Raw genomic sequence first — 19241 nt, 5'->3', positions numbered from 1 at the left:
GCAGTCACAAGTCCGCACGAGTGCCTGTAGAGCTCGGAGAAATTCAGCAGTCGACTCCGTAGGCCGCTGTTTTCGTGTTGCCAAGCGATGCCGGGCATAAACTGCGTTCACCGGCTGCAGGTACTGTCTTTTGAGGGCGTCAAGCGCCCCCTCGTAGGTCGAGAGGTCCCTGATGAATGAATAAACTTTTGGGGCGACCCTCGAGAGGAGAAGTCTGAGCCTAACAGCTGAGTCGGCGGCACGAACAGCCTCCAAGTATGATTGGAAGCATACAAGCCAGTGTTCAAAGGCAAGAGCTGCTTCAGGGTCTTGGGGGTCCAAATCTAAGCGTTCTGGGCGTACTTCTTCTCCGGATACTTAGTTGCCCATTCTAGGGACAGTGAAGTCCCATTTGCAGAAGGCTCATTGCAGATGCTTGTCTGTTGGCTTGATGATTTATACAAAGAAATAAATCTGAGGTACACTATTGTTTAGTACAGTTTTGTTGGCAAATATTTGTCTGGATCACTTTTTGATCATTTATAAGCAAATCTATTCCAAGCAAAGTAGATAGTCTTTTTTTTCTGTTGCCATTCCAGGTCAGTGTCATGGTGAAGTAGTGATCTTTAACTGGCAGAGAAAATTGGGATTGATCTTGCTTTAATGTTTTAGGGAAAAACGTGTTTTATGTTCAGGAAGGAACTCTGTGGAGAGAGGAAGATTAACAGTTCAGGAAGTTTACTTACTTTGATGCATGCATTGATTAGATTTATATTAATGCAGTATGTATCTCAGATAATTTTTAATGTCCATTTGTAAATTGTGCAATACACAAATAACCTGGTCTTGTTTTGGCTCGTTAGTTTCAATTTGTGCATTTAAAATTTTGTTTTCTTCAAATACTTGCTTTAGATCACAAAATAGATTTGGCAGAACAATAACACATAACTACATTTAATGGAATGATAACCCTGTATTGAAAAATGTAATTGAGGGAGTGTGATTTCATTAAAATACAGATGCATTTAATAATAATAACTAGTTATAGAATGCATTTCATACAGATGATGTAGTTCGAAGTACTTTACAATGGGATAAAAGTACAGACATGAAAATAAAAGACAAAAAGATGTTAGTTAAAAGCAAGCTTAAATAAATAGCTTTTTAGCTGGCATTTTACAGTGTCAACTGAGTCTACATCTCTTATAGTTTTAGGTATTGAATTCCACAGTTAATGAGTGTAGATCAAAAGGCTGACCTGCCAATTAGCATTTGAGGGAGAATGTTTAAATTTAAGAGACCAGCAGAAGAAAACCTGTAGCTCAGGCAGGATTATAAAACGAAAACGATTTTGTGATGTTCTCTGGTCCCAGGTCATGAAAAGCTTTATAATCAAGTAAGAACTTTAAAATCAATTCTAAAAGATACAGGAAGCCAGTGCAGAATAGCTAGTACAGGAGTGATGTGTTTTCTCATCCTGGCTTTGGTTAAATGTAGAGCAGCGGTGCTCTGAATGAATTGAAGGTTGGCAATAGATTGCTTTGGAAAGCCAGTAAAAGCACATTGCTGTAATATAGTTTATTCAGTATAATGGTGCGAATTAGTTTTTAGCATCATTACATAACAGAAATGAATGTACAGTACCTTTGCAATATGTGTAGAAATGCTGATTTGCTCACTTTATGTAGAATTTAAAATTCAAATCTAAATCAAGGATAACGCCCAGGCTAGTTACTTCTGATTTTACAAGGGTAGTCAAGTTCCCGAGTTTATCATGAAGTTTATTCTCTTTTGGCTTTGGGACCAACCAAAAGTGTTTTGGTTTTATTGTCTTTTAATTTTAGGAAATTTGTGCTTATCCATTTGTTTATTGAAACCATTGCAGAAGGCAGAGAAGATCAGGTGTTGTCATCATCAAGTTCAACCAAAATACACAATTGTATGTCATCTGTATAATTGGAAATCAAGTTTAAGCTCGCTAATGATGTCTTCTAAGAGGGAGCATGTATAAGGAGAAGAGTAGGGGCTAAGACAGCACCCTGAGCAACATAAGTACCTTGTGACTTTTAGAAAATTGGTCTCTAAGATGGACAGAAAAATTTCTCTAAGGTGTATGAACAAAGCCAATCAAGGGCAGTACCAGAGAGGCCAACCCAGTTCTCAAGGTGATCTAGGAGAATGCTGTGATCAGTTGTGTCAAAGGCACACTTAGAGATTAAGAAGAACTGGAATTGAGACTCTGTTGGATCAGTGCTGAACTTGAGGATGCTGACAAATTTGTTAGCACGTGGTGCTGTGGTTTGCTCTAGAACCTGACTGAAACTTTTCTAGAAAAGTGTAATCATTCAGAAATTTGTTGAGTTGCCTGATGATAACTTTCTCAAGAATCTTGCCTTGGAAGACAAGATTTGATATAGCGCTGTAGTTAGCCAGTACCTCACTATCAAAGTTTGATTTTTTTAAGTAGAGATTTGACAGCTGCAGTTTTGAAGGCATCTGGAAAACCTCCATTTTCAAAGGATATGATAATAATTGTCCCAACAGAGTTGAAAACACTATTTAAAAAGTGTGGTAGGGTCAGGTAGAGACAGTAGGTGGATGGTTTACTCTTACAATCTTAGAGTTCTGAATCAGAAGTACTTGTAAGTTTTGACATGGCGTCTCTCTTTTTGCAAGATTGGCTGTAGAGGTTACCAGTATCTGTAACTGTACTCGCCCTAATGGAAGTAATTTTGTTGATCGAAAAATATTGCAAATTCCTCACATTTTGGCAGATGCCTGACTGAGGACATTATAGATTTGGGCAGGTTTCAACATTCAGTTTATAGTTGAGAACAATATTCTTGAATCACCACTATTCTCTGCAATAATCTTCGAAAAATGGCTGCTCTTGCAGAGCATATAGCAGCATTTAAAGAAAGCTAGTTTTTCCTTGAAAATATTGCAGTGGACTTCTAACCCAGTTTTTCTCCATTTTATCTCAGCTACTCTGCATGATCTCTTGAGTTTGTGGAGAGAATTGTTTAACCATGGTGAAGTTTTACTAAATGGTTTCTTTTTAACCCTAAGCAGGGACTTTCTTTAATATATTTGTCAAGCTATTGTTGGAAGAGTCAACCATTTCATTTATTGAGCAGTTTAATTCACATGGATCAGATAAACTAGCCAGCTCAGAGAATTTAAGTTGCAATGCAGCTTTAGGAAACCAGTTTTTAAATTGTCATTTTTTTTCATGGTCTTCGTTCCAGGCAGGATGGCATCAAAAAGTACACAAAAATAATTTATGCAGTGGGTTATGTGTATTATAGTTCTTTAAACCAGGGGAGCTTTATTGAATTGTGTTATAATTTAAGTATAATAATATACTTTTATCATAGGATGAAAATTAAAACCAGGGTAATTATTGTCAAACACATCCTGAGAAAGTCGAAGAGATTAGTTTGTATTGAAGATAAGTCACAATGAAGAATGTGTAAACATTTGGTAGTATTTTGCGTCACACAAGCCGGTATAGATTTCTGCTTTTCAGTAGCTAGCCATGGCATCCCATCTTAGTCTGTACAAATTCACAATCTTGGAGCTGCTTCTGGGGAAAATTTTGACTGTCCTTTGTTTTCTATTTTCGCCTCAAATCCTTTACATTTTTGATTCTTCATTGCCTTTTACTTTCTGGTCCACATGTGCTTTCTTGTTGTCCTGCGAGGACTTTTTTTTCCCCATTACTGTGAGTGCAGATGACAATATTGTAAATCATTTAAAAAAATAATCCTTGGACAAATCTGCTTATTTGTTCATAACATTTTATTAATTCAATTCACTTTTCTTTGAGTAGGAAAGTGAATGGTGATTATAGTCCAAAATAATTTTTGAAGTGCCTTTTCATGCAGATGCATAGCTGTTTTTTTTATTACTTAAAGATTGGTTTGTATTGATCAACATGAAAAATGTATGTTTTTATGTATGCTTGGTGGCCATCTTGGTTGTTTTTCTCTGTTTGGCTAATATTACAACTGAAATGTGCATGTTTTACTTGTTTCCTTTATTCTTAAGATATGCATTTGTGATAACAATACATATGTGAATCAAAGTAATTTATATTTATCTTTGAACGATTGATTAGTCTCCCTTGTTCTAACTTGTCTATGGGATTGAGCTAACCAAGAAGTTTCCATTTTCAATAGGATTCATCTGAAAGCTTAAGAGGGTCTTTTCTAAAGCATTGCTTAAGTCAGGACACCCATGTCAGGATGCTGTACATCGACTATAGTTCAGCATTTAACACTGTCCACAATTCCACAATCCTTTTTGATAAGTTACAGAAGCTGAGCCTCTGTACCTCCCTCTGCAGTTGGATCCCTGACTTCTTAACTGGAAGACCACAATCTGTGCGGATTGGTGATAATATTTCCTCCTCGCTGATTATCAACACTGGTGCATCTCGGGGGGTGTGCTTAGCTCACTGTTCTACTCTCTCTATACCCATGACTGTGTGGCTAGGCATAGTTCAAATACCATCTATAAATTTGCTGCTGATACAACCATTGTTGGTAGAATCTTAGATGGAGACAAGAGGGCGTACAGGAGTGAGATACACCAACTTGAGGAGTGGTGTCATAGCAACAGCCTTGCACTTGATGTCAGTAAGACGATAGAGCTGATTGTGAACTTTAGGAAGGGTAAGATGAAGGAACACATACAATCCTCATAGAGGGATCAGAAGTGGAGAGAGTGAGCAGTTTCAAGTTCCTGGGTGTTAAGATCTCTGAGGATCTAACCTGGTCCCAATATATCGATTTATCTATAAAGAAGGCAAGACAGCAACTTACTTCATTATGAGCTTGAAGAGATTTGGTATGTGAACAAAAACACTCAAAAACTTCTATACATGTACCATGGAGAGCATTCTGACAGGTTGTACAATTGTCTGGGATTGGGGGGGGGGGGGGGCTACTGCACAGCTGCAGAGGGTTGTAAAATTAGTCATTTCCATCTTGAGTACTAGCCTACAAAGTACCAGGGCATTTTCAAGGAGCAGTCTGTTTAAAAGGCAGCATCCATTATTAAGGACCTCCAGCACCCAGGACATGCCCTTTTCTCAGTGTTACTATCAGGTAGGAGGTTCAGAAGCCTGAAGGCACACACTCAGTGATTCAGGAACAGCTTCTTCCCCTCTGCCATCTGATTCCTAAATGGACTTTGCAGCTGTGAACCCTACCTAACTTTTTAATATATATTATTTCTGTTCCTTTTTGCATGATTTTTAATCTATTCACCGTACATTTATTTATTTATATATTTCCCTTTTATATTATGAATTGCATTGAATTGCTGCTGCTAAGTTAACAAATTTCATGACATGCTGGTGACAATAAATCTGATTTTGATAAGTTACTTGAACACAATTAGAATGTATGGCATTATGGGAAAAATGCTGCTTGGGTTAAGAGTTGGTTAACAAATAGATTTGAACATAGAACACTACAGCACGGTACAGGTCCTTCCGCCCATGATGTTTGCTGACCTTTTAACCTACTTTAAAATCAATCTGACCCTACACTCATATATGGCTCTCCATTTTACTGTCATCCATGTGCTTATCTAAGTTTCTTAAATTTCTCTGATATATCTACCTCTACTGTCTTAGCAGCGCATTCCACACACTGTCCGTGTAAAACAAAAACATAACTCTAACTTCCCCACAATACTTTCCTCCGACCTTAAAATTATGCCTCCTTGTATTAGCCACTTCCTTCCTGGGAAGAAGTCTCTGGCTATCCACTTGATCTGTGCCTCATATCAGCTTGAACAGCTCTATCAAGTTGCCTTTCATCCTCCTCCACTCCAAAGAGCAAAGTCCTATCCACATAACCTATCCTCATAAGACATGCACTTTAATCCAGGCAGCATAATGGTAAATCTTCTCTGCATGCTCTAAATCTTCTGCATCCTTCCTATAATGAGAGTAGAACGGAGCAACCAGGTGTGGTCTAACCAGGGTTCTATAGATCTGCAACATTACCTAGTGGCTGTTGAACTCAATCCCCTGATTAATGAAGGCCAACACACCATATGGCTTCCTAACAATACTGTCAACCTGTGTGGCAACTTTGATCTGTAGATGTGCACCTCAAGCTCCCTCTGTTCTTCCACCTGCTAAGAATCCTGCCATTAGCTCTGTATTCTGTCTTCAAATTTGACCTTCCAAAGTGAATCACTTCACACTTTTCCAGGTTGAACTCCATCTGCCACTTCTCAGATGAGCTCTGATTCCTCTCAATGTCTTGTTCCTCACGACAACCTTCTATACTATCAACAATTCCAGTAATCTTTATGTCAACTGCAAACATACTAACCTACCCATCCACTTCCTCATCCCAGTTATTTACAAAAGTCACAAAGAGCAGATTCCTGTGGAACACCAATACTCACTGACTTCCAGATGGAATATGCTCCATCAACAACCACCACCTCCCTTCTATGAGCAATCCAATTCTGAATCCACCCGGCCAAGTTTCTGTGGATTTCATGCCTCTTGATTTTCTGAATGAACCTACCAAGGGGAATCTTATCAAATACCTTACTAAAATCAGTACCACATCCACTGCACTACCTTCATCAGTGTGCTTGTCACATCCTCAAATAATTCAGTCAGGCTTTTGAGGCATGACTTACTGTTCACAAAGCCATGCTGAATATCCCTATTCAGCTTATGCTTCTCCAAATGCTCATATGTCCTGTTTCTAAGAATCTTTTCCAATAATTTTTCACCACTGGAGTAAATCTCACTGACCTATAATTCGCAGGTTTATTTCTACACCCTTTCTTCAGCAAAGGAGTAGCATTTGCTACTCTCCAATCATCTGGTGGCACTACTGTGGTCAATGAGGATGCAAAGATCATCACCAAAGGTGCAGCAATCTCTTTCCCCACTTCTGTAGTAACCTAGGGCGTATTTCCTCTGGCCGCTTATATATCCTAATGTTTTACAAAATTTCCAGCACATTCCTTTGTTAACATCAACTGGTTCTAATATATCAGTCTGTTTTACACTGTCTTCACAAAGTCAAATTCCCTCTCACTGGTGAATACTGAGGAAAAGTATTAATTAAGGACCTCCCCTACCTCCTCCAGCTCTGGTCCCTTATTTTCTCTTCTTTCCCTGATCAATCCTACCCTCATTCTAGTCATCCTTCCTGTTCTTCACAAATGTGTAGAATGCCTTGGTGTTTTCCTTCATTGCTAAGGCCTTCTCATACCCACTTCTAACTCTCCTAAATCCTAAGGAATCACTAATTTGTACTAGGAATAAATGGGCCATTTTCAGATTGATGATGCTGGGATCAGTACTGGGATTCAAGCTGTTCACAATTTATATCAATGATTCGGATGAGGGAATCAAGTGCAATATAAAATCTCTTGCTGGTGTAAAGTAAGAGGACTTTGAGGAAGTTGGAAAGAGACTTCAGAAGATGTAGGATGATTAAATAAATGAACAAGGTCCTGGAGAATGTAATATAATGTAGTCCATCTACTTTGTTTTAAAAATTTTTTAAAGTTAAGATATTTTTAAATGCTAATGGATCATGGGTGTTTCTGTTTAGAGGGATTTAGATATCCTCTATTCAAGTCATTGGAATCTAATGTTTCAAATGATATTAACTATATTGTTTCTTTTGTAAGCACCATCTTAATTTACATATGAAAAGGATAGAGTTTATATAACTATAAACAAAGAGATCCTGCAATTGCTGGAAATCCAGAGCAACACACACAATGCTGGTGAACTCAGCAGGACAGGCAGCATCTATGGAAATGAATTGCTACGAACCCCGTTGGGTGTCTTACCAGCAAAGATAGGAGTATCCGTTGAAGTCTGATGATACTATTTTTAACAGTATTAGTAAAAATACACAAAAATAATATCAATGCAAATATACAGATAATATACGACATCAATACTAAACCTAAAAGTGCGGGTATAATAATAATCAATAAGAAATAAGCTCTATCGTTGTCTAGGGGATAATGAATTGTCCGATGGAAATATAAAGTTCAGTTCAGTTCATATAGGCTGCAGTAGTTGTTGTTCACTGTGTTGCAATTGTTGGAGAGAGAGAAAGAGAGAGAGAGAGTAACTTGCCGACTTTCCTTTTACGATCTTGATCCGTCTCCGTCCTTTAGCTAGACCGTTCCGTGGAGGACTCGTCACCCAGGCAAGGGTGGACACACACACAAGCCCCCACCGGTCTCGTAGCGTCTCTCCTGGTGCGTCTGAGGGGTGTTCCCCAGACCCTACTTTTATCCCCACTCACGGGGTCTCAGGTGTCAATCAGGTTGGGATGATGCAATCCCTCAACCAGACCACTCTGGTTGCCCCCTGAGGGGTTTCAATGAATAGAACAGTACTCAATACACGATTCCTTCTCCAAGAGACAATAGCAGTAATCTCTCTTTGTCAATAGGAGACATTCCAACCTGTGCTGTGCCCCTCTGTCATAAATTTGTATGAGCTGTTTCTCTCTCTCATTTCCTTTGATAACAGCATCGGAATAGTAGCGATTTGCGATTCTCTAAAGGGGGGGGGGTGGCATTGGCGATTCTGTACCCTTCTGCCCATCAGAGTTGCTCCTCATTCGTAACAGAATAAACAGTTGATGTTTTGGGTCGAGGCCCTTCTTCAGGACTGGAAAGGAAGGAGAAGAAGCCAGAGTAAGAAGGTGGAGGGAGAGGAAGGAGGTGATAGTAAAGCCAGGTGGGTGGGGGAAGACTGATGAAGTAAGAAGCTGCAAGGTGATGTGGAAAAGGCAAAGGGCTGGAGGGAAAGGATTCTGAGAGGAGAGGAGTGTGGATCATGGGAGAAAAGGAAAGAAGAAGGGGCACCGGGGAGGTGATAGGCAGGTGAGGAGAAGAGGTGAGAGCCCAGATTAGGGAAATGAAGAACGGAATGGGAAGGAGAGAAAAAATTACTGGAAGTTGGAGAAATTGATGTTTGTGCCAGGTTGGAGGCTACTCAGATAGAATGTGAAGTATTGCTCCTCCAACTGAGAGTGGCTTGATCATGGCAGAAGAAGAGTTCATGGGCCAACATGTTGTAATGGGAATGGAGATAGGAATTGAAATAGTTGGCCACCAGGGAAATTCCACTTTTGGCAGATGGAGTAGAGGTGCTGGACAAAGCGGTTCCCCAATCTTTGTCAAATTTCAGCAATGTAGAAGAGGTGGCACGGGGAGCACCAGATATAGTAGACAACTCCCAACAGATTTTCAGGTGAAGTGTTGCCTCACCTGGAAGGACTGTCTGGGGCCTTGAATAGAGGTGAGGTGCATGGGAGGTATAGCATTTCTGCCACTTTCAGGGAGATTAGTGTGGTGGGACAAATGGGTAGGGAATCACAGAGGGAGTGACCTCTGCAGAAGGCATGGTGTGGTGGGAGTTTATATAACTGAATTGATGTCTGCTTTATGATAAGGAAGACCTCTTGTGTTATCCCATTAACCTCATTCTGTCATTATGGATTTGCATCAGCACTGGAGATGGTGAATTAATTACTTGTCTTTGGCGGGTAGGTGGGATTCCAGTGCCAAGTTCTGCTAATGGATTTTGGTTCAGGTCCATGGTGATTAGGGAAGAAAGTGAACCTTCAAGTTTTAAGGTGAAAGTATAGCTAAAATGCAGCAGAAATAGTGCTTGCTAAAATATTCATTGATATTCACTATGGTGTCATTTTAATGAACAATCAAAAGCAGTCTCCTGTAGCATGCAGTTGGATTAAAAGGTCACAGTTGATGTCATAAACATTGAACTGTATACAGTTTCAAGCTCTTCTTCAAAGTATCTCACTGCCATATTTGTCTAAAAGCTATTTCCTGGATTTTGGGAACTGATGTCTTTTGCAACTGCACAATTTGACATATCAGTGGATTTTCAGTAGGGGAATAATATTGGGAACAATTCATATAGTGTTGAATAATAACTTTTTGCTGACATTCTGATTTTGATTTTGGGAAGTTTTTTCCGTTTCCCTTTCATCTATTAAACAAATCTGTTCTCCTGCATTGTTGTTATTCCTCATTTTCTTTCAATTGAATTTCAAATTCATTCAATTATACATCGCATACAAAAGCAGAAATACTGTATGTTGAAAGCAGAGTATCATTTATATGCTTTCAGAGCAGTCGTGACTTTTGAGGGGATAAATCTGAGTAGTTGGGTTTATTGCAATCTGCTTTTGAAAGTGTTGAGCTGCTTTTGTATTGGTAATTGTTCAAGTAAGAGATTGGGGCTTCTCGTTTGGGGATTAATCACTTGAGTTTTCTCTCCCAAGAGATGTTTTGATTATGGTACAAATGGAAACTTTTGTGTTGGGATTTCCAGTGGAACCAAGAAAATCACGTTTCCTTAGTTTCTCAATTATCTAATGATTTAATTGGCATTAGTGGGCAAATGTTTTGTTGTGTTACCTATGTTATACCAGTGTCTAGATTCAAAGAAGTTAATTTATTGGCTATGCACACCAGTGTTCTGGGGAGGGTGTGACCAAAGTCATAGGATATACTGTATCACTTGTGTAGCAACTTGATAACAAAAATAGTGAAATTTGCCTAAATGGCATTCAGGGCTGTGGTTAAAAGTGTTTGAAAAAGCTCTCCGCTTGAAAAGCCAAGTTCTCATTGCGTGAACTATTGAAAACCACAAAGTATTAGATAATTTTAATACAATTCAAATAGACTAATTTAATTTGTTCTAATTTACTGTAGGTATGCAATACCTCCAGAGCATGGCAAAAGGCTGGAACGACTGGCAAAAGGTAAGTAAATCCTCTTTTTGAAATACTTTCATTGTTCATAAATATGTTTTGGTAGTAATACGTCTTCCATACTTTGGAGTTCTCAGACAAATAAACCCGGCATAACAACATGAGACTATGGTAATGCAAGGAGCCCCAAATAATAATGAGGGAAACTTTGAAATGATAAATATTTGTTATTTTCATAGTAGTATGACTTAAAGCGACAGTGCTAGAAAGGTTCGATGTGAATTTTTAATGCTCTTAATACTTCAATGAAAAACTTGATGTAAGCTTTTGCTTATGATGAGATGAGTGTATTTTTTATTGTATGTTCTGAAACTCACTTCACATGTACTATACATTACAGCAGTAATTTGTTATTATTAGAGAGGCCACCTGGATAGCTGATAGAATCAATTAAATTCTTACATTAGTGTAGTTCAAAATAGTACTACTTAAGGTATGCAGTTAAGACGTAGTTTTTGGAGAGTATATCTTGTGTTAGTTTATTGCACTGGATTGTACTGATAATATTATTTTCCAAGATGAATAAGTTTCCATCTCCCAACAGTGATACATTTCCTACTTTGTGACCATCAAAACACATCAGTTTGTTCCTTTACGCATATAATAATAGCTGACTTCATTGTGGCAAAGTTTGTATATAGCCATTACAAAAATAATTCTTGTTCTTTTTAGCAGATTTTGTTCTTTCATATCAAGCACATTCTGACTATTTCTGTTCTTTAGCAGCATATTTAAACTGCACACTATTTACATATTTTACGTGCAGCTAGAAATGATTAGGGAATGTATCAGTAAAGGAATAGTTGACTCTTTTATGTGATATGCTTCTGTTCTTTGTCATGCTGGATTATTAGTAAGTTTAAACTAGTGGAGAAATGTCGCCTGCATGCCATTATTGATGAGAGCAGTTTAATAGGACTGCCTCATGAACACAAAAATGCCTGATAAAAAAAAAGCATCAAAAAACAGCAACATTTAGTAAATAAAAAGAATTACACAAAAACAAAGTAAGAAGTTAAAAGTATGGATATAGAATAAAATGTGTATAAATACCAGCATGTATTTACGAGGTAAACAACATTACAAAAGATGGCTTAAGGTGTTTACAGTGCAGTGACAGGGGAGACAGAGTGGGGTGGGGGACTAACCAGAATGGTGATCAGATTAAATGCCTGGGGAAAGAAATTTTTAAGATGTTTTAAGATTGTCCCCCATTACAGTTGTAAACCTGATTTTCCCAATCCCCTTGCATATTAAAATCCTCCATTACAATTGTGACATTGCCCTTATTATATGTCCTTTCCAGCTCCTCTTTCCCTCCTCTGACCTCTTACCTCTACTCACCTCCCCTGGGTCCTCTCCTCCTTCCCTTCCTCCTATGGTCCACTCTCCTCTCCTATCAAGTTCTTTACCTTTTCCACGCAAGTGGCTTCATCTATCACCTTCAAGCTCTCTTCCTTCCCTTCTGCCCACCTTTTTATTCTGGTGTCTTCCCCCTTCCTTTCCAGTCCGAAGAAAGGTCTCAGGCTGAAATGTCAACTGTACTTTTTTCCATAGATGCCGCCTGGCTTGCTGAGTTCCTCCAGCATTTTGTGTGTGTTGTTTGGATTTCTAGCATTTGCTGACTTTTCTCTTGTTTGTGATTTTTAAGATGTGTAGTTTTTGTTTTACCCCTATGGCGCTGTCTAGAAGGGAGCTTTTGAAAAAGGCTGCTTGTAGGATTGGCAGTGTCAGCAATCGTTTCTCCTGCCCATTTCTTTGACCTGAGCACATACAAGCGCATGCAAACGTTTCGGCACCCCTGGTCAAAATTTCTGTTACCGTGAATAGCTAGGGAGTAAAAGATGACCTGATTTCCAAAAGGCATAAAGTTAAAGATAGATAGATAGATACTTTATTCATCCCCATGGGGAAATTCAACTTTTTTCCAATGTCCCATACACTTGTTGTAGCATAACTAATTACATACAATACTTAACTCAGTAAAAAAAAATATTATATGCATCTAAATCACTATCTCAAAAAGCATTAATAATAGCTTTTAAAAAGTTCGTAAGTCCTGGCAGTAGAATTGTAAAGCCTAATGGCATTGGGGAGTATTGACCTCTTCATCCTGTCTGAGGAGCATTCCTTCAATATTTTAAGCAAGATTACTTTTTTATTTCCATCTTTTACTGTTTCAAAATAACAAAAAAAGAAAAGGGCCCAAAGCAAAAGTTTGGGTACCCTGCATGGTCAGAACTTGGTAACACAGCAAGTATCACAGCTCGTAAATGCTTCCTGTAGCCAGCTAAGAGTCTTTCAATTCTTGTTTGGGGGATTTTCACCCACACTTCCTTGTAAAATGCTTCTAGTTCTGTGAGATTCTTGGGCCGTCTTGCATGCACTGCTCTTTAGAGGTCTATCCACAGATTTTCGATGTGTGATGTTTGCTTCCAGAATTTGCTGGTATTTAATTGAATTCATTCTTCCCTCTACAAGTGAAATGTTCCCCATGTCACTGGCTGCAACACAAGCCCAAAGCATGATCGATCCACCCCCATGCTTAACTGTTGGAGAGGTGTTCTTTTCGTGAAATTCCGAACCCTTTATTCTCCAAGCATACCTTTGCTCATTGCAGCCAAAAAGTTCTATTTTAACTTCATCAGTCCACAGGACTTGTTTCCAAAATGCATCAGGCTTGTTTAGATGTTCCTTTGCAAACTTCTGATACTGAATTTTGTGGTGAGGATGCAGGAAAGGTTTTCTTCTGATGACTGTTCCATGAAGGTCATATTTGTGTAGGGGTCGAATGCACAGTAGAACAGTGCACCACCACTCCAGAGTCTGCTAAAGCTTTCTTGAAGGTCTTTTGCAGTCAAACGGGGGTTTTGATTTGCCTTTCTAGCAATCCTACAAGCAGTTCTCTTGGAAAGTTTTCTTGGTCTTCCAAACCTTAACTTGACCTCCATCATTCCTGTTAACTGCCATTTCTTAATTACATTACGAACTGAGGAAATGGCTACCTGAAAATGCTTTGCTGTCATCTTAAAGTCTTCTCCTACTTTGTGGGTATCATTTATTTTAATTTTCAGAGTGCTAGGCAGCTGCTTAGAGGAGCCCATGGCTGCTGATTGTTGGGACAAGGTTTGAGGAGCTAGGGTATTTATAAAGCTTTGAAATTTGCATCACCTGGCCTTTCCTAATGATGACTGTGAACAAGCCATAGCCCTGACAAGCTAATTAAGGTCTGAGATCTTGGTAAAAAGTGAGAGCTCGAATCTCTTGGGGTGCCCAAACTTTTGCATGATGCTCCTTTCTTTAATACACTAATCCTGCTTAAAATGTTGAAAAGAATGTTTCATCTTTAACTTTATGACTTTTGGAGATCAGTTCATCTTCTACTCACTTAACTATTCACAAGAACAGAAGTTTTGACCAGGGGTGTCCAACCTTTTGCATGCCGCTGAACAGCAGTAATGGTAGACTGTAGCCAGTGACTTTCTGCTGCCTTGACTGTTCACTTGAGTTTTTGTACATCATGAGAGGATGCTGCCATAAAGCAGACAGCAACACCAGATGTGAGGATGCAGTGTGATGGCTCCAGTATATTCTGGGGAAGATATAATTTTACCAGTTGCTGCAAGAAGTACATCTACTGCCAAGCCTTTTTGTTAATGAATGAGATATGATTCTCCCAACTGAAGTCCTGTGAATGAATGATATTCAGAAACACAAATGTTGAAACAGTGCTAATTGTAGATTTGTTGATGATGAATAGGTGGAGAGGAGGCACATTTCTCCTGAAATCAATATGCATCTTTGTGGTTTTGAGAGTATTCAATTTCAAGTTAGCATTTGAGGTGCTGTAGGGTGAAGTCAAGACTAGTGTCTTAACAGATCTACAGCTCTGTTACAACAGGGAACTGCAGCAGTTAATTTTAAGTTATGGATTTGAGAAATGACATGACCAACCAACATTTCAAAAGCCTCCACTATGACTGATGTGTATGCAACTGGCCTGGAGTCATCAAGACCATGACCTTTGATTTTTTTCTGGGGGTGGACTAGAATAATAAGAAATTTCTTAAAACCTGCTGGAACAGTGCATAGTTTAAAAGGCTGAAAATATCAGTGAAGACTGTAGACAGCTGGTAAGCGCAGTGTTTAAGGATGGCAGGGGAGACAGTCAAGGCCAGCAGACTTCTTGATATTTTGCTTTCTGAACAGCTTCTTCACCACCTCCTCCTTGACATTTAAGGGTCTGGCTGAATGGGCAATAGAGGTTGTATTTGAAGTGTGATCTTTGAGTCAAATCTGCAGTAGAACTTGTTTTAGCCAGTGTGGGAGTAGGGTCAGCAGGGGCAGAGGCATGCCCTTTGGTAATGAACTTAATGCTTTTCCAGACTGATGAACAGTCATTTCCAGAAAACGATTTTTCCAGTTTGACTGAATTTCACAGCTCTGATTGCCTTCTCCAGCTTGTACTCGGCCTTTTTGAGCTCCCCTTTAATTCCACTCCTGAATGCTTCCTCCTCCTCCAGATGCAGTGTTCTAAGCTCTGCATTGAACCAGGGTTTATTATTGCTGAAGCTGGTGATTATTTTAGTGGGGCTGCAGACATCCTCACTGATATAGGAGGTAACTGTTTCAGGGTATTCATCGATGCTGTCAATACTAGTTTTAAAGATGTTTCCATCAGTGAAATCAAAACAGTCTCTTAGCATCTCTGAGACTTTGAGACCATATTTTTACAACTTTATCGATGAACTTCACCACTTTCAGTTTTTGTTGGTATTCAGGGATGAGCTGAATGGTGGTCAGAATGTCCGAGGTGGAGGGGAGGGAGTGCTGGATATGGCATGAGGGGCATCTTAATCAGGCTGTGGCAATGGTCCAGAATATTACCTCCTTTAGTAGTACATATAACGTGTTTGTGAAACGAGGGAAGTTTCCATTTTAAAGTAACAACTAAAATCACCCAGGGTAATTTTTATCACAGGGATAGCTTTTATCACCCTCTGTAACTAGATCAGCAGGCATTTGTTTTGCCTTGCATACTTTAGCTATGCCTCACTATGCAGCATTATATCTACTTTAACAGTGCAATCTTTTGGATGACAGTACACTTAGAAGATATTTGATTGGAAAACACGTCCTAAGATTACTAAAGGGTCTACATATGTAAATTATCTCAAATTCTACGTGAAACGTACAGATGTTGGTCAGAAAACAATGACTATACACGGAAAAGGAGTCAGATGCTACTTTGGAAAGAACCTGATATTCTGTAGATATTTTTCAGAACTCTGTTCAACTTATTCTCAATTTTAAAATCTTCATGTCGAGACAAGCCTAGGGGGATAGCATTGAATTAATTAGTTAGACAGGATGACAACTTTTTTTTCCACTTTCACCTTTTAAATAAATTCAACACTATTATTAGTTACAAATTCAAGGTTCTAGTTTTCTCAGTTTTTCTGTGATTAATGTAGAACATTCATACCAATGTTCCAGTCGCATTGATAAGTGACCTGGCAAAACATTATGTATCACAGCGAAAGGATTACATACCACGTTATCTCTGCAAATCATTTCATATGGTTAGCTGCATTATTATTGCCGTTTTATAGATAACTAATAGCATTAAAAGGAAATGAATTGGGAATTGGTAGGAGGCAGCTATTGTGACAGGTGTAGGCTGTGTATAATTCATTATTATCACTGTGTATGATGTTGGTGATTATGGTCTATCCATGACAATGATTGTTCTTGGTAAACTTTTCTACAGGACTAGTTTGCCATCATCTACTGGGCATTGTTTTTACAAGACGGATGACCCCAGCCTGGCATCAGAGGTCACATAACCAGACTTCTGTTATGCACCAACTGCTCATATGACCATTCACCACCCGCTCCCATGGCTTTACGTGACCCTGATTGGGGATCTAAGCAGGTGCTTCACCTTGCCCAAGGGTAACCTGCAGGCTAGTGGAAAAAGGGGTGCCTTACACCTCCTTTGGTAGAGATGTATCTCCACCCTGCTACCCATATGTATAATTATGAACCTTTATCAGAATCAAATAGTTCTAGTTCATTGCTGGAAATGTATTCTTAATTTGTTGTATTGGATTTCATTTTTGTGTTCTCTTCATGAGCTTGAACTCTTTGCTAATGAGCAAAAATAAATACAGTGGATTCCAGTTAATTGGGGCAGCTGCTTATTTGGCCCAACTCTTAAAGAATAAAATCTAATCGAGAAAATAGCTGGAATTCCCTTCATTTATTTGGGACACTATACCGCATAATTGGGGCAGGACACTTGCTGGATAAGTTCTAACTAGCACCAGTTGCGTGCACTTGTGTGGCAGTTGGATACTACTTTGTGCTTGGATCGAACAGTTTTTAAATATCATCAGTTACATGAATTTGTGTTCAAAAAGCAGTGATTTTTGTTACCAATAGGTCACGAGAAATAAATAGTAGAACAATTCAGAACTGTTTTACTCACTGTAGTTTCAAGCTTTCAGGTTTGGTGATGGTAGATACAACTGGGAGTGAAAATTAAATTAATTTGCTACAAGCAAGTTAGGAGCTACGAAAAATTTGAATGTTACAATGAAAATTAAGATTTGGAGAATGCAATAATCAAAAGTATTATATGAATGCAGTCCATTATCTACACTAGCTGTCTGCTCTGATTTAGTTCTTTACAGTCAATCAAAAGAACATGGCAGCCTCCAGTGGATTAATAATACTGTAGTAGTATTGGTAGTGTTCTCATTTGTTCTGTCTTTCATTTAAATGCATAATTTAATACTCAGTTAAATTGTAGGTTGGCTTTTTTTAAATAATACATTTTTAACTATTGGCATGAAACTCTGGATAATTGGAGTAGCCGCATAATTGTACTGGTCCTGATGTGTCCCATTTAACCAGAATTCACAGTACATATTTTATTGCTATCGTTTTGAAATAACTTGAAACATTCCAGGTGGAATGACTTGTAGCCAAGGATAGCAGCTATATATACTGTTGCCATTTAGTGAGGAAACTAAGTTAGTTGCATTACTAGAATATACTGCTTCGTAATCAATGCGTCTGGGCATGTTGAGGGCGGGTGCTCCAATACTGTCGTGTTTGAAAGAACTTGTTTGCTGTTGCCAAATACTCCCTTCATGTCTGCTGACCACTCAAGTATGCGATTAGGGTCATAAGACCATAAGACATAGGAGCAGAATGAGGCCATTCAGTCCATTGAGTCTGCTCCGACATTTCATCATGGCTGATCCTGGATCCCACTCAACCCCATACACCTGCCTTCTCGCCATAACTTTTGATGCTCTGACCTATCAGGAAATTATCAATTTTCACACTGCCTTTAAAAGCACTACACAAGAGTAGCTTAAGTTTAGCAACTCGTGGAATGAAGTGATAGAAATTCATGATACCTAAAAACTTTTGCAGTGCTTTTATTCATTCCATCAGTGGAAAGTCCGTAATATTGGTGACTTTTGACTGCGGAGGTGCAGTGATCGAGAAAGCCAATAGTAGACAAACTAACGAGTATTTATTGGGGTTAGTAATTAGCCCATGTTGGCTTAATTGCTTGAAAAGTGTGCAGAGATGTGAGGAACATAGAAATCTACAGCGCATTATGGGCCCTTTGGCCCACAATGTTGTGCTAACCATGTAACTTTCTGTAGAAACTGCCTAGAATGACTCTATCACACAGTCCTCTATTTTACTAAGTTCCATGTATCTATCTAAGATTCTCTTAAAAAGACTCTAAAGTGTTCAATTTTGAATGCGCTGGTGACAAGTATGTTGTCCAGGTAAAAAAAAAGTAAGTCTTTTAACACAGTGTCCATTGTGCGCTGGAAAGTCTGTCCTGCATTTTTCAGCCTAAATGGTTTGCGTAGAAACTTAAACTGGCCAAATGGGATTATCACTGCAGTTTTGGGAACATCCTCACACAGGTACCTAATGGTAGCCCTGACTAAGTAAACTGTAGAAAAAAATTCTTTCCAGCTAAACATGCTGAAAAGTCTTGAATATGTGGGACCGGGTAACAATCTGGGGGTGGTGGCCTTGTTAAGGTGGTGGTAATCGCCACATGGACGGCAACCATTACTGGTCCTAGGGACTATGTGGAGGGGTGAACCCCGGGGGGGAGGGGTTATTAGACCTGTGTACAATGCCAAGCATTTCCATGTTAGCAAACTCAACCTTTTCTGAGTCCATTCTACGGGCATGGGTGTGGATTGTTGAGCCAGTTGTGGGCATGGTGAGGTTTGGGAACTCGCCTAGCAGGCGAGTGAATTCACATATGGTAGTGCATTCGCTGGACTGAGCCATTGTGGGGACCTTACTGGGGGTTCAGAATAATGACCCAAACTCCTTTGCATTCACAAGCTGGCAGTCCTTAAAATCTACTAACAGTGTTTTGGCACACAGAAAATCTGC

The 19241-nt window shown here is 39.1% G+C and overlaps 1 protein-coding gene across 3 annotated transcripts in view; it reads left to right on the top strand.

Moving 5' to 3' along the window:
• The window catches only part of kdm4b (lysine (K)-specific demethylase 4B), a 535771-nt gene that overhangs the window by 164670 nt on the left and 351860 nt on the right, over positions 1-19241 (top strand). For all 3 annotated transcript variants that reach the window (XM_073068769.1, XM_073068770.1, XM_073068771.1), the window contains one exon: positions 10738-10787. In XM_073068769.1, coding sequence (XP_072924870.1) covers positions 10738-10787 — 50 coding nt within the window. The remainder of the gene's footprint in view (positions 1-10737; positions 10788-19241) is intronic.

Source organism: Hemitrygon akajei, chromosome 16 (genome assembly GCF_048418815.1).
Source record: "Hemitrygon akajei chromosome 16, sHemAka1.3, whole genome shotgun sequence".
NCBI classification, from domain to species: domain Eukaryota; kingdom Metazoa; phylum Chordata; class Chondrichthyes; order Myliobatiformes; family Dasyatidae; genus Hemitrygon; species Hemitrygon akajei.
The sequence above is the reverse complement of the archived record's forward strand: the minus strand, read 5'-3'. Positions and strand labels throughout refer to the sequence as shown.